The following is a 15,058-nucleotide window of genomic DNA, read 5'->3' on the forward strand; positions in this document are numbered from 1 at the left end:
GGTACCGCAGGGCTCAGTCCTGGGCCCAGTGCTCTTCAACATCTTTATTAATGACTTGGAGGAGGTAGTGCAGGGAATGCTGATCAGATTTGCAGATGACACAAAATTGGGCGGGATAACGAATACCCTGGAAGACAGAAACAGAATTCAAAGTGACCTTGATAGGCTATAGTGCTGGGCAGAAAACAGAATGAACTTTAATAGGGATAAATGCCAAGTTCTGCACCTAGAAAAAAGAAACCAAATGCAGAGTTACAAGATGGGGGATACGTGGCTGAACAACACTACAAGTGAGAAGGATCTTGGAACTGTTGTCGATTACAAGCTGAATATGAGCCAACAATGTGATGTGGCTACAAAAAAGGCAAATGCTATTTTGGGCTGCCTTAATAGAAACATAGCTTCCAAATCCCGGGAAGTACTAGTTCCCCTCTACTCAGCACTGGTTAGGCCTCATCTGGAGTACTGTGTCCAGTTCTGGGAACCACCCTTTAAGAAGGATGCAGACAAACTGGGGGAGGGTTCAGGGGAGGGCAACGAAGATGATCAGGGGACTGGAAACAAAGCCCTATGAGGAGAGACTGAAAGAACTGGGCAGGTTTAGCCTTGAGAAGTCTGAGGGGAGATAGGATGACACTGTTCAAGGACTTGAAAGGTTGTCACAGAGAGGAAGCCCAGGATCTCTCCTCGATCATGCCAGAGTGCTCAAGTGACAGGAAGCCAGATTCCGGCTGAACATCAGGAAAAACTTCCTGACTGTTAGAGCAATACGACAATGGACCCAATTCCCTAGGGAGGTGGTGGGCTCTCCCACACTGGAGGCGTTCAAGACGAGGCTGGACAGCCACTTTGAGTTGGATTCCTGCACTGAGCAGGGTTGGACTCGATGGTCTTGTAGGCCCCTTCCAACCCTACTGTTCTATGATTCCAAGATCAGTTGGATCATTTTGCTTAGTCAATATATCAAATGAGAAAGACCCTATCTTATACTAACACACCACACCCATTTCAGTTGGCAAAATTCTCAGTTCAGATACCGGCAGTGCCTCCCTGCCATAGGACTGAACCTTATGTCCTCTAGTCCACAGCTTCCTTTGGCAACCCTCCAAATGGCTGAAATCCAAAGCCTAATTGGGCTTATGATACCACCTGCGTTGGTCATTCACTTTGCCCATGTTTACGTGTGCCTGTCGCAGCTGAGGCTCCTCTGTGCATGTTCAATTCCCTTCAGAACCATCAATCCATGAGACTCCTCACTCCATCCCTATCATAACCTTTGCTTCTTGCTGGGGATGCACTGCCCATTGCTGTACACCAGCCTTCCCTGATCTGGTCCCCTTCAGATGTTTTGGACTGTAACTCCCAGCATTCCTGACCGTTGATCATGCTGGTTGGGGTTGCTGGCAGTTGGAAGTCCAAACATCTGGAGCGCACCAGGCTGGGGAAGGCTGCAGTATGCAGACAGTCAACAGACCATGGACTCAAGCAGTGACCAATATACATCTACTGCCTCGGGGTGCTAGCTGTTCCCAGAGCTTTGGTTTAATTTCCTCCCTTCCTCTAGGACAAAGTGGAAGTATGGACAGCCACCAACAACATGGTCACCCAACTCTACATCAGCAAGCAAGGGAGGGGGGTCTCAGCCTCCTGGCTATGAGCTTCTGGGATTGGGTCCCATCAACAATATTCTCCTTACATCAATTCATCTACTGGGCTTCAACAACAGAGATGTTAAGCAAGGCCAGGAAATCCATGTACATGTAGTCCTTGATTCCCAGCTTCTGACTCTGGATATGTCTTCCAACTGACCTCTTCACAACCCCAGTAAATGCAAATCCTAGTTTCTGCAGCAGACGAGGCATGGACCCGTGGCCACTGTGGGCCTTTATGAGATGATGGAAGGGACCGCCCATGTATGCTTTCCACCCCATTCCCCTTGTTCCCAGAGTCCTGCACAAAGCTGTTCAGAGCACATGGTCTCTCTTCCCAGTACAGTGGGTGAATCCTTCACCACGATGTCTACATATTGAAATGAACTGCTTGGAGGATTTAGCGTTCTTAGGGACCTCCCAACTGCTACAGGCGGTCTTACTCAACTCCACACCTTCCGTCAGCAAACCATATGCCCAGCAACGAGACTCACTTTTCGAATTTTGCTCAGCACTAGGAATTTAATCCCTGTTCCAGGCCACTTCTGCCTTTTGCAGTTTTAATGTCCAGGATTGTCTATTTCTTCTCTGAGAGTTCACTTAGCATCTATTTCTGCCTCCCATGTTCCATGACAGTGTCCCACTGGTGGAGAACCAGAGCCAGATAGCATCATCCAGATGACCATTTGTGAGAAGGGGTGGTGGTCCTACTTAACTTGTCAGCCAGACATTGTTGATTCCAGCAAAATGAACAGCAGCGTGAGCAATTCCTTGCAGGATGCACCAATCCCAAAGGCCTAGGCTCCCTTGTTTGAATATCTAATATTTTATGGCCACATGACAACAGTGCCATGCAGCATGGGCTGGAATAATCTGTGTGAAGAAAGCAGCATCAAGTTTGAGAAAGCTGATGTGAAATTCCTGAGCCCAATGTGCCCTCATGGTATGGCTACTGGGCTGTAGCTCAGTGGTAGAGCATGTGCTTTGCATGGAGAAGGTCCTGGGTTCAATCACTGGCATCACCAGGCAGGACCAAGACTCCTACCTGAAACCCTGGAGAGTCGTTGCCAGACATGCTGGGCTAAGAGGGCGTAATATGCCACCGAAATTGTCGACGCATAAGCTCTAGAAGGTTTCAACGATGCTCTGCACCGGCACAGCATCCTGTAAGTATCCCATTAGTATACCATTACAAAGAACATGAGATCTATGCCTTTTGTCTTCCAAACACTGAACGTGTTTCAACATGACCCATCTTTTTCTGTGATTGCAATCACGATAAGGTGATCCTTTATCTAGATGTAGCTTCCGCCTGAAGACTGTAATGGGCTTCTGCATTGCAGAAGACCAACGCTCCCCTCCCGCAAATCTTTGGATAGTAAAGACTGTTCCTTCATACACTGGATGTCCAGAGAGTGTTGCCCTTTATCAGCAGAGAATGGGACCTTTTTTCAAAGGCAACAACCTTTCCCATTGCTACATGGGGCTAAGGAAGGGCCGCTAGTTCTCTCTACAGGACCTATTAGCTTTTGCTATGAAATCACTTGCTAGTGTATCCCAGTAGCTATCAAAGAGGCCGCTCACTCCACTAGACCTATCGTTACTTCCTCTGCCTTCCACTGGGGAATCCCCACACCTGATTTGCACAAGGCAGCTATGCAGTCCATGTCATCCATTTTTCTGAAGCACTATACCCTGGATGTCTCCGCAGAGGCTGATGTGGCTTTTGGTAGGACTGTCTTACACTCCTTATTCTCATGGGCCTTCTTCTGAAGGCTGCCAGCTCCTGCCTCCAGACCCAAGGTTCTTCGAGTAGTCATCTGTGCAGTCACACAACCTGCCTGGCTTCCCTGATAAAGGATGCCTCGTGCAGTGGCTTCTGAGAGAACGTCCTCATCCCACTCCTCAAGGCACGTGAGGATGGCTACAAAAGCAACGCTCAAGTCCTGTGGGAAGTTTGCCCGACCCTGCCCTGGAAGCAGGAAGAACAGCAATCTACTGCATTCTGCCCTGCCCTATATTCCCTTCCCCAAAGAAAAACAGACCACAGCAGCCCTCTTAATATAATCTTCCACGCTCCAGGTTTACATAATGATTACAGGCATATGCAGAAGTTTCTCTGGAACTCTCTTCCATGGAGGATCACCACAGCCTCACAATCTTATGGAAGCCATGCACAAAAGTCTTATAAGCTGGGCTGGCACTCAAAGGCCAGGTTTAAAAAAACAACAATCAAGGGATGACTTATTTTAATGTTGCTATTGGATTTCCTAACTTTGGGGGAATATTTTCACAGCAGATGATAATACTCTTCAAGGGTTTTTCTTAAAGCAGGAGGGAATGTAGTCCTGTACATACATAGGGTGTGTGGCCAATACACAAGCCCCACCACATTTCAAAGCAGTCTCACATCTGAATTCCATGCCTAAGACAAATGGCCATTTTGGTTACAGCTTGCTGCATCCAGGGAGTCAAACCATCAAATGGTACAACTGTTCCACTTTGGGTCGAGGTCAAGTCAGCTCAGCAACTGATTCAACATGGGAAAACTTACAACAGGATCCACAGTATAGTTTTGATTTTCAAAGGGTGTGTGTGTTTGGTTGCATGTGGCAAGTTAGTAGGTCTACCTTGAAACAGCTAAGCCACAATCCCTTTAGTAGTATGAAGCATGAATGAAATAAAAATAGTTGTGAGAAAACCCTGGAGTTACTTCCTTGTGGAGGTCAAGGACCAGCTCTTCCCTGTGGCATTCTGAAAAGACTGCTGGTTCAGTGACTTTTGAGTGACTTCTGGAGGCTGACTGGATTGGCGGCTACTCTAAATCAGTAGTGTTGGTTTGTTGAATGTGTTGAATGTGTTGTAGTGTTTTTATTGTTTATGGCTTTGTTCAAATTCTATTGTTTAAATGAATTTGTATTTTAATGAAAGCCACTTTGAGCCTAAAAAATATGTGTGTGTGCACGTGTGTATTTTAACTAGTTAAACAAATTAGAACATCCAATATGAAAGTTGTAAGATGAGTTTCAATTTGGACCATTTAGTTACCATCGATTGTGTCCCTAAAGTAGTAGGCCTTTAGTTCTTCCTGTTGCCTCCTGCTCTTAAACAGGACCAAAGCCAAGACCAATCCAGTGAGTGTAAAAACACTCCCCTGTATTAGTTTTACATGCTTGAGATTCAAGCTAACTTGGAGTGAACTCTCATCCCCAGGGCAGTAATCACTTATCCATGGGCTCTCTCAAATAATGTGAAAAAAAAAACTGTTCGATTCAGGAAAAGACAGAGGTTCAATTTTTGACAGGGACACCAATATTCACTCCCTCGGTCATTCCTGCCCTCTCCACTCTCTCACTTTACCTTAAAGCGGGCAAGATAATCTCCAATGACACTTTGCTGCCAGATCTCCTCAGCAGTCTTGGGTGACTCAGGAAGTTTGCCACGATCCTCCTTGTCAGAACCATGCTTTTTCTCTGTCTGAGCTTTCATGGCAGCCTCACGAGCTTTGTACTTGGCCTGGGTAAGAAAACACCATAGGTGGTCAAAACCTTTGAGGTAAGCAGGACTAAGCAGTAAGAATGAAAGAAAAAACTGGCTTACTGAAAGTCAATGTAGTTATGCCCTAAAACTGTGTTTCAGAGAACCCAGGGGTTCTGACAGAAGCTTACCAGAGTTCCTCAAAGCGAAAATTGGCAATGGCAACTGATGACCACATACACACCACTATGGATCCTTCTTGCAATGCACAGCCACAGGCAAATATTGGTCATGCTCTAGGGCACGCACTCCGTTCACACAGGGTGACCATGGGGCCTAACAGACCTGGCTAGTTTTCCCATGTGAACTGTGTGTGTGTTCCTACAACACGCCCCAGAATCGTCTGCAACACAGAGGATTCCATAGCAGACAAATAAATGTGGGCAAGATTCACTTAATACTTTCAGTGTTTAGAAAAGTCTGAGAAGTCTGTTTCAGACTTTTGCTTTATTAGATGCAGAAAACTATTTCCTTCTTCAGAGTGGACAGTGGTGCTGGCAACAAACATGTCTTCCCAACCAGTGATCCAGTGCCACAGATTTTGAGGGAGGGAGATGCAAAGTAAAGGAACAGCAGGTTCTTCTTCGTGGTCTCTATGCATCACATATGGGCTCCGTGCCTGTGAGGAGCCTCAATTCGGGAAACTGGTAAAGCTGAGGAAGCTTTGGCGGGAACCCTCCCCCACCACCCCATTGTGCATGCCCGGAGGAGTTCCCGCCTATTCCCTCAGTTCTTCTTTGACCGCCAGCTGTGGTGCCTCGTTGGGAATGTCATCTGTTAGGACTGCATTTGGAAAATATTCCGCTGAGCTTTTTATTCTATTTGTGTCTCTTCTCCCTATCGTTCTTTCATTCTTTGAGCTTATTTTTCTTGTTTTATTGTTCTTAGACACTGTTTTTTCTTTTTGAGAGAGAGCTATCTTTGATCTCCTGTGGATCGCCTCAGGGCATATGGCCTTGAAGGTGCCCTTTCGGAAGTGTTCCCAGTGTGGGAGTAAACTGCCACCCTCAGACAAGCACTCCCTGTGCCTCTTCTGCTTAGGAGAGGTGCATGTGGTAGAGGCGTGCCCATGTGGTAGAGTCCAAACCCCCTCCTCTCCTCCCGTGCCACAGGCAGGACAGAGAAGCCTTTTACTCTGGGGAGGTTGTTGACTCTGTCTACAGCTCAAAAGTTCTTCAAAAAGGCTCAGATGCCTAAGACCTCTGACCCAGAAAAAAAGAGGAAAACTGAGAAAAAAATTGGAGGCAGAATTTCCACTGCTGCCACCTCTGCTAGATTCACCAATACCGAAGAGGTCTGAGACTTCGGTACTGAGACCCAGGATGCTGCAGCTGTTGATACAGAGGATCGGCACAGTACAGATTGTTTCGACATCTGAGGGAGAGATCAGGGATTCAACTCCTCCCCCTCTTGACAGGGAACAGGTGAAGCCTCATCAACCACCAGCATACTTACCTCAACATCAAGAGTCCCCCACGAGTTACTATGCTTGAGACTGTAGGATGGATCCTCGTTATGTACCTCGTCCGCAACATCGTTCACATTCACTGGTATCAGATTGGGAAGGGAGATTGGAGTGGCCTCCTCGTCCTACCTACTATTGGGATGACTGCAGGCAGCGCGATCATTTTTATGACTATATGGATTTGGACTCGCGTCGCTCGAGACCCATTCCAACGGCTATGTTGTTGCATCCCCCAGTGGAGGGTGTATCTCATTGATGGGGAGAACCCAAACTGGATTGGGCTCCCTCGATGCTGCTACCTTTGCCACCGATCCTCAGGTTGCGGCTTCAACATCCTAGAGAGCGCGAGGAAGATCTCCCGTCTCATCCATAGGCATCCCTGCACTCCGTTAGGAATAACTACCAATCCAATTCAGCCTCCTACTCTTCAGTGGCCCCGACAATCTCGTCGCTGATGGAGCAGTAGGATCTCAGGACCCAATGTCATCCTCAGAGGACTTGAACCAGTTCTCTGAGCATATCCTGAGAATGGCACAGTCTCTGGACATGGACACCCAACAGCCTGATGAAAGGCTGAAAGACCCTGTGTTTGACGTGGTCATTGTAGAGACATCGATGCCAGGGGCCATTCTTTTCTTGCCAACGCTTCTACAAACTGTCAAACAGTCGTGGAAGGCACCAGTGTCCATGACTCCTACTTCAAAGAGACTGGAAAGCTTGTACAGTGTTGGAAAAACACGATGACTTCCTGTTTACTCACCCATGCCCAAACTCTATAATTGTCAAATCGACGCAGAGCCGTTCTCACAAGACTCACTCCACCCCAGTAGATAAGGAAGGGCAGAGATTGCATCTCATGGGCCACAGGGTTTATTCATCTGCAACACTGAGTCTTAGGGTTGCTAACTATCAAGCGACAATGGCATGGTATCAAATGTTCCTCTGGGAAAAAGTGGGGTCGCTTTGTGACTACCTACCTGAAGACCAGAGGGAACTGGCCAGGGTGTTCCAGGCAGAAGCGACCTGAGTGGCAAGACAACAGATAAACACTGCCCATCATCATACAAATTGTGGGGCAAAAGCAATGACTGGGGCAGTCGTGCTGAGGAGGCATGCCTGGTTGAGGTAGGCTGGATTGTCTTAGGAAGCTAGGTCCAGAATTTAGGACCTCCCTTTTGATGATGTGGGTTTGTTCAATGCGACTACAGATTACACCATGGACTCTATCCAGAAGGCAAAAACTATGGCTAAGAAAATGGGACTTCCCCAACCTCCGGCCCAGTTCAACCTTGCCGTTAGTTTAGACATCCAGGCTTTCACCAACAAAGACAGCAGGGTGAACACCACCAAAGGCAACAACAGTAGCAGCATTAATCTGTGTTGAGGATGTCAGGGTGGAAACTGGGCCCATAGAGCCCCAGAACAGTTCTGATTCTAAGAACAGCAATCCGTGGGAGGAGCTCTCTCATCTCTCACAAGCACAGCAGCTGGCAAAGATTCCTCCTGGCAGCATTCCTGGAATAGATAGAGACCCTGGCAGTGAGAGAGTGCTGGAGAGGGGCTTGCTGGATACTCGGCGCAGAGAGCGACGACAGATGGAGGGCGCCAAAAGGAGGTGCTCCGCTCGTTTGGCGCTCAAACAACGGTCGCATCCCGAGGACCCAAGAGAAAGAGGGAGGATCTCTCCATAGCCCGTAAGTTCAGTGTCTTCCCGTGGTTCTCCTTCAAACGGGGACCAACTGCCTTTTCCTGGAGCTTAGGCTACTCTGCTATCTATCCCCAGTGCAGTTCCTTGCTTAGTTGCTAGGGATTAGTATCTGTAAGAGTCATAAAGGAATAAAGCCTTCGAAAGAATCCTCGTCACCCAAAGAGGGATGGAGGGCTCCGCCCAATCTTGGATCTACGCGACGTAAATTTCTTTATCGCACCCAGGAAACTCCATATGACCACGTTGCCTACCATCCTGCCACTGCTGCAGAGGGGAAACTGGTTCACCTCCACTGATCTTGAAGACGCATATTTTCATACAGTGATCAAATGGTCAAGTAAACGTTATCTTCGTTTCGCCATTGGAGCGCAGGCGTACCAGTTCCGTGTTCTTCCATTCGGCCTCTCGACAGCCCAGGGAGTTTTTATGAAATGCATGGCAGGGATGTGTGCTTATCTACAACTGCAGGGAGTCAATCTCTTTCCTTACATAGATGACTGGTTGCTAGTGGCACCATCACGAACCTCCTTTGCTCGGTATCACTTACCTGCGATCTTCCGGAGGCCCCCGGGCTCTACGTAATATCCAAAAATCTTTCATGGAACCGACCCAAGTCATGCAGTTTATAGGCGCACTTCTGGATTCTCATCAAGGTCATGCTTTCCTCCCATGGGATTGCGCAGGCGTGCTAGTTGCCTCAGTGAACCAAGTTCCTTTCTCCAATACCATCACTGCTTTTACGGTACAGAGACTTCTAGGGTTGATGGAGGCTACGACTGCGGTGGTTCCATTTGCCCACCTTCGAATGAGGACCCTCCAACTATGGTTCATCACAGTCTTCGACCTCGCAGGGGATACGCAACACACTCATCTGACACTCCCTGGAGGGATAAGACGGTCTCTCTGTTGGTGGATGTCCCTACCTCAACTTCTAGGAGCGCCATTCCGCCACCCATCCCCCTTGAAAGTGATAATGGCGGACGCATCTCTATGGGGATGGGGAGCTCACTGTGGATCTCTCTAGAGTATAGAACCTCTGGACAGGATCGGAAAAGGGCAGACATAAAAACTTCGAGTTGCTTGCAGTACAGAAAGCACTGAGGGCTTTCGAATTGGAGCTCTAGGGCCGGATTGTACAAGTGGTGTCAGACAACACAACTGTTGTTTATTATTTAAACAAAAAAGGGGGAACAAGATCGGCCCTGTTGGTGAGATTGACTCTGGACATTTTCCAATGGTGCATTGCAAGGGAAATTTCCCTAATAGCAGTTCACGTTGCTGGAGCCAATACTGTTGTAGCACACCAGCTAACTCGATCTTTTCGGGCGTCACACGAATGGCAACTCCATCCCGAAGTTGTCCACAACCTGTTCAGACAATGGGGAGTGCCTCTGGTTGACCTGTTCGCAACTGAGGAAAACACGGTGTACAGGAATTATTGCAGCAGAGTGGGTGTAGATCTAGCCTCCTTGGGGGATGCCTTCCTCCTGCGATGGACTGAGGGCTTCTACTTCCTTTTCCCGCCATTTCCACTGTTGACTCAGGTGCTGCCGAAGATACTCAAGGACAACACAGACTGCATACTCATCACCCCATGGTGGCTGTGGCAGGGGTGGTTTGCCCCACTACTCAGCAGGGCTCGACACCAGCATCGCTGGCTCCCACTGAAGCCGGACCTCCTGACTCAGTGAGACTGATTTGACATCTGATCGCCAAACACTGAGCTTAACGGCATGGAGACTTCGAAGTCGACAAGTGTGCTGCAGTTCACAGAACTGCTTCATGTAATCTTTGAGGCAGCTAGGAAGCCAGCCACTGGACGTTCTTATGCCCTTAAATGGGCAAAGTTCTCTCACTTTACGAATAAGGTAGACCTGGTTAACTGCTCACTTCAACAGGTTCTGCAGTTTTTGTTGTCCCTATTCGAAAAAGGACTTAAATTCTCATCTATTAAAGTTTATCTGGTGGCGATTTCAGCTTCGCATGCTCCAGTAGATGGTTTTTCTGTTTTTTCACACCCTCCTACCAGACAATTTCTTTGCTGAGTCAAGAATCTCCGGCCTCCAGTTAAACCACCAATACCAAGCTGGTGGCTTGTCAGTTGTCCTCCAGGCTTGAGCCGTTAAGCCTTTCTAACCCCTCGCTACAATCAACTTTTATTTATTGTCTTAGAAGGTGGTTTTAGTGGCAGTCATGTCTGCCCTTCAGGCTAGTGAGTTAGCAGCCTTCAGAGTGGACATGGTTTTCCACAAAGATAAAGTTGTGCTTCATCCAGATCTACAGTTTTTACCGAAAGTCGTTTCTAGCTTTCATGTTAATCAGGATGTTATCTTACCTGCATGTTTTCAATCCCCTAAGTCGGAGTTAGAATCTCAGTTGCATGCTTTGGATGCTCGGAGAGCATTAGCTTTCTATAAATCCAAAACTGAGGTTTTTCGAAAGTCCCCAAAACTTTTTTGTGTGTTGTGGGGGCAACAAGAAAGGTCTACCAATATCATACCAGAGACTGGCCTCTTTGATAGTCCAGACAATTACCCTCGCTTACCGGCTGTCAAACCTGGATCTGGGTAAAGTGACAGCGGATTCTATACAAGCCATGGCGACGTCCATAGCGTTCAACAGGGGTGTTTCTATTCCAGAGTTATGCCGTGCGGCAATGTGGTCAACACCATCAATCTTTGTGCGGCATTATCACCTAGATGTCAGGTCTTGAGCAGACTGTTCCTTTGGCCATGCTGTTCTTTCGTCTGTACTACATTAGAACTGTTCCCCTTCTGGTAAGTGAGCTTGCTACTCGCCCGTATGTGTGCTGCACAGAGACCACAAAGGAGGAGGACAGGTTGCTTACCTGTAACTATGGTTGTTCGAATGGTCATCTGTCATCCCCACTTCGGTGTTCATGATGTGATGTCTGGTACCAAGGTGATTGTTCATTCTACTCCCTTTGGTTGCGAGGCCTCATTGAACTGAGGAAATAGGCAGGAACCCCTCCGGACATGTGCAATGGGACAGTGGGGGAGGACCCTCGCCAAAACTTTCTCAGCTTTACAAGTTTCCTGAATTGAGGCTCCACACAGGTGCAGAGCCCATATGTGTGAATGTACAGATGACCACTCAAAGAACCAGTTACAGGTAAGCAACCTGTCCTTTTTGCAATATACGTGCAGCCCAGACTACACTTTTTTTCCTAAGAATTCCACACCTCCACATTTTTCTAGCAATGGAACTAAAATACCAAAACAGTACCATTTGTAAACAAAAGCCCACATTACCTTTTTATGTTTACCAAAATTTCTAAACCCAACTGTAAAAAACCTACGGTGAAATGAAGATCTGGTTCCTAGTTCTTTTCAGATCTTCCACCTTATCCTCACTACTCGAGCAAAAGAATGCCCCGGAAGGAAACGTCATCTGGTATAAAACTGTCCCAGCCCGCTTCCTTATGGAGACAGGAAGAAGAGCTCTTCTTCTGACAACCTATTAGCTTCTGAACGCAAATCAAGCTGGCTTAAAAAAGCAACCTGACCCTGCATAGCATAGGGAGCACCTCTTCCCATAGGAGCCTGCCTGCTAAGACAGTCCAAAGAGGCCATGCTTAAAATCTTCGCTGTGCAAGAAGTGAGATTAGCTGCAGAGAGCAGGCCCACAATGTATGGAGTCCTTCGCCAGCAGGATCATGCACGTTTTCAAGAGGACATATGTAAAATATTTTAAGTATGCATTGAAGGATATCTCTTAAGGAAGTTATTATTCGTGTTTTTATGCGTTAACTGCTTTGTGAATTAGTTTCAAGTTGTTGTTAGCTGATCGGGCACAGAAAGGAGGGACAGAAATCTCAAAATATGTCAATAAAAAACTCTGGCTGCTTTAGTTAATTTGCTTAAAAAAAAAAAGGCCTGAATTTAAACAGGAGCCAGAGGGAATCTGAGGTTTCGATAAAATACAAATCCAGATTTATTTTCTATTATTGTATTTGTTTGTAGGGTTAATAAAGATTTTGTTGTGCAATATATTTAACTTTTTCTTCCTTTTTAATGGTTTGAAAAATTTAATCAAACACTCTTCACTGCTTCCAGTCGAAAGAACATTTTTCTGCCTTTAAATTCTCTCTCTATTTAAAAAAAAAACTTGGGAATATGGTAAGGCAGCACAGGAACTAACTTTTTATGAGTGCTACATTTAAGTGATCTTGTGGGCATGCACCTTTCTCCTCCTCCTGTGAACAGACACTGTCTTAAACCACAGACATCATCAAAGCTTCAGGTTTGAAACTCTGTTCTCTCTACAGAAACAGTACACACCCTTTTCAACCATATGGGCCACATCTGTTTTCAGCTGAGGACTGCACATGTGTGCATGCACATACACATGTTTACATGCATGCACATGCACGCCAATCAGGCAGTGAAAAATCTCCCATCCATTTGTTTTCCATTACCTTACGTTCCCATTTCTCTCCATATAATTCCTTTATTTTCCCACACTGAATGCCTGGCTTAATTTATTTACAGAGCAATCCTACGCCCCCTCGACAGCATCTGGAGAACATAGAATTCTTCGGTTTCGTGGCTCTGAGCTCAGAGACAGCACTCTGAGCTAGGAGCCAGGAAACCGCCCTCCCTGCCCCTCCCCTGCCCCCTCGCAGCCAGTGAGGAGAGAACTGCGCCAGCTGCTGTTACAAGCTCGAAAAAGCGAGTTCGTAGGAGGGGAAAGGGGGCATTCCCAGGGCCAGGGAGGGAGGAGACTGGGGACGTGGGAATATGAGGCAACCTCAGCTGTCCCAAGACGCCTTCCCCGAAGCCTCTGCTGGATGGGCGAAGTCACCCATCTAGCTAAAAAGCGCTCTGCATAGGATACTTGTAAGCCTCCAAGTTCGGAGGCTTATGAGTATGCATCCCATAGGATTGCGCCCTTCCTTTATTTTCCCAAGCAATTTATTTCATTCATTTAATGCTTTTGTGAACCGCCCAGAGAGCTTCAGCTACAAATAAATAAATAAATTTTCATGTGTTGCGTTTATTCCAAGTTCTGGTTTCCCTTTCACTCCCAACTCTCCACTCCCTGAATGGTGTGCTTAAATTTGTTTCCTCTATTTCCATGTATACATGCATTTCGTTTCGCTTGCTTAATCGCGATTCCTTGGAAAAGTGCGCTCCTCTCCCATGGCCAACAGCAGTGGCTGCAGCCACAGCGCTCAGTGCCAGAGTCACAGCGTGGGAGTCGCAGAGCTCTTGCTGCTCTCCTGCCTTCCAAACAGGGCTCCCAGAACGTCCTCCTGGAAACGGGAAAGACTGTTTGAGGAAGCGGCCGAGGAAGGAGCAGGTACAGCTGATCAGCCACAGAGGAAGGGGGGAAGGGTGTTATCTGCTGTGAGAGGGAGTCCAAAGCTGAGGGAACTGGAGCTGGAGCAGTGGTGGGGTGGAGACATCCTTCAGCTGGCTTGGGGGGAGGGTCACAGGAGGGCCACACGTGGCCGAGAGACTGTGCACCCCTGCTCTATCCCTTCTAGATACTGCCTCTCTTGCATTAGAAAACTGCTTAAGTGAAGTCTGACCCCATCAAATATGACCCCAGGACAGTAAAAAAGACCCCAAGCAAACACACACGCGCACACACTTTTCTGCATCTCTCATAAAGGCAACCAACCTCTTCTGATGGTTTGAAACTGAAACCTCTCATACAAAGGACAGAGCAGGCTGACAGATTAACAGTTCAAAAACAAGGCATCCTTGGCAGCTTCAATGCAAGATTGTTGTCAGTTGTACAAATAGTTGAAATATGGCTAGACTAATCTGAATCCTGTTTGCTAGGCATCCCAGTTTTCATTTAATTCCTTTTCTTTTGGCCTCCCTCTCTTTCTGTCCACCTGTCTCTCTCTGCTTCTCTCTCTCCACCCCATCCCCTCTGCGCCTCCCTCTCCACTCCTCTCTGCGCCTCCCTCTCTACTCCTCTCTGCGCCTCTTTCTCTGCGCCTCCCTCTCACCCTGCCTCTCTCTCTCTAGCTCCCTCTGCGCCTCCCTCTCTCCTTGCCGCTCCCTCTCTGTGCCTCCCTCTCCCCACCTCTCCCTCTCCCCCTGCATCTCCCTCCCCACCTCTCCCTCTCCCCCCATGCCTCCCTCCTTGACTCTCCCTGCCCCACCCTCTCCCTACTCCTCTGACCCCCTCCTTCCATGCCTCCCTCTCTGTGCCTCTGCCACCTGCTCTGTGCCTCTCTCCCTCTGCCACTCTACCTGCCCCTCTGCCACCCTCGCTCTCTCCGCCCCTCTCTGTGTGCGCGCGCATGTCTCTCTCTCTGCACCCTTCTGCCTCTCTCTCCCTGTGCCTTCCTCTCTCTCCAGGTTTCTCCCCCTCTCCCCCTGGGCCTTCCTCTCCCTCTCTCTCTCTTTATAAAAGCACATTTCTAGGCCCCAATGGTTACAGAGACAAGTCACACCTATGAGGTATATGGGTGGCGCATATGCACACACACATATGCAGGGAGGTTTCCTCAGCATGGCTCCTTATTACCCCAATCCAGCCCCAGGTCCCATTTGTCTCCACTCCTAAAATATCCCGAACGCCGCCAATAGAAGAGGGTGGGCAGCCATTTACCACGTGGTAACTTACCCCAGGATGTGACCGACCAGTTGGCTGTGCTTATTTATATCCTGCATTTTCAGTCAATACGTGAAACTCAAGGGAGCTAACAAAGGTTAAAAA

At 47.8% G+C, this 15,058-nt stretch overlaps 1 protein-coding gene across 16 annotated transcripts in view; it reads right to left on the minus strand.

Moving 5' to 3' along the window:
• UBTF (upstream binding transcription factor) overlaps positions 1-15,058 on the minus strand; it is a 63,907-nt gene that overhangs the window by 17,702 nt on the left and 31,147 nt on the right. For all 16 annotated transcript variants that reach the window (XM_084804422.1, XM_084804416.1, XM_084804418.1 and 13 more), the window contains one exon: positions 5,010-5,165. In XM_084804422.1, the coding sequence (XP_084660548.1) occupies positions 5,010-5,165 (156 nt within the window). The remainder of the gene's footprint in view (positions 1-5,009; positions 5,166-15,058) is intronic.

This window comes from Heloderma suspectum, chromosome 6, assembly GCF_057233095.1.
Source record: "Heloderma suspectum isolate Gila_16-S chromosome 6, 16-S_ref, whole genome shotgun sequence".
NCBI classification, from domain to species: Eukaryota; Metazoa; Chordata; class Lepidosauria; order Squamata; family Helodermatidae; genus Heloderma; species Heloderma suspectum.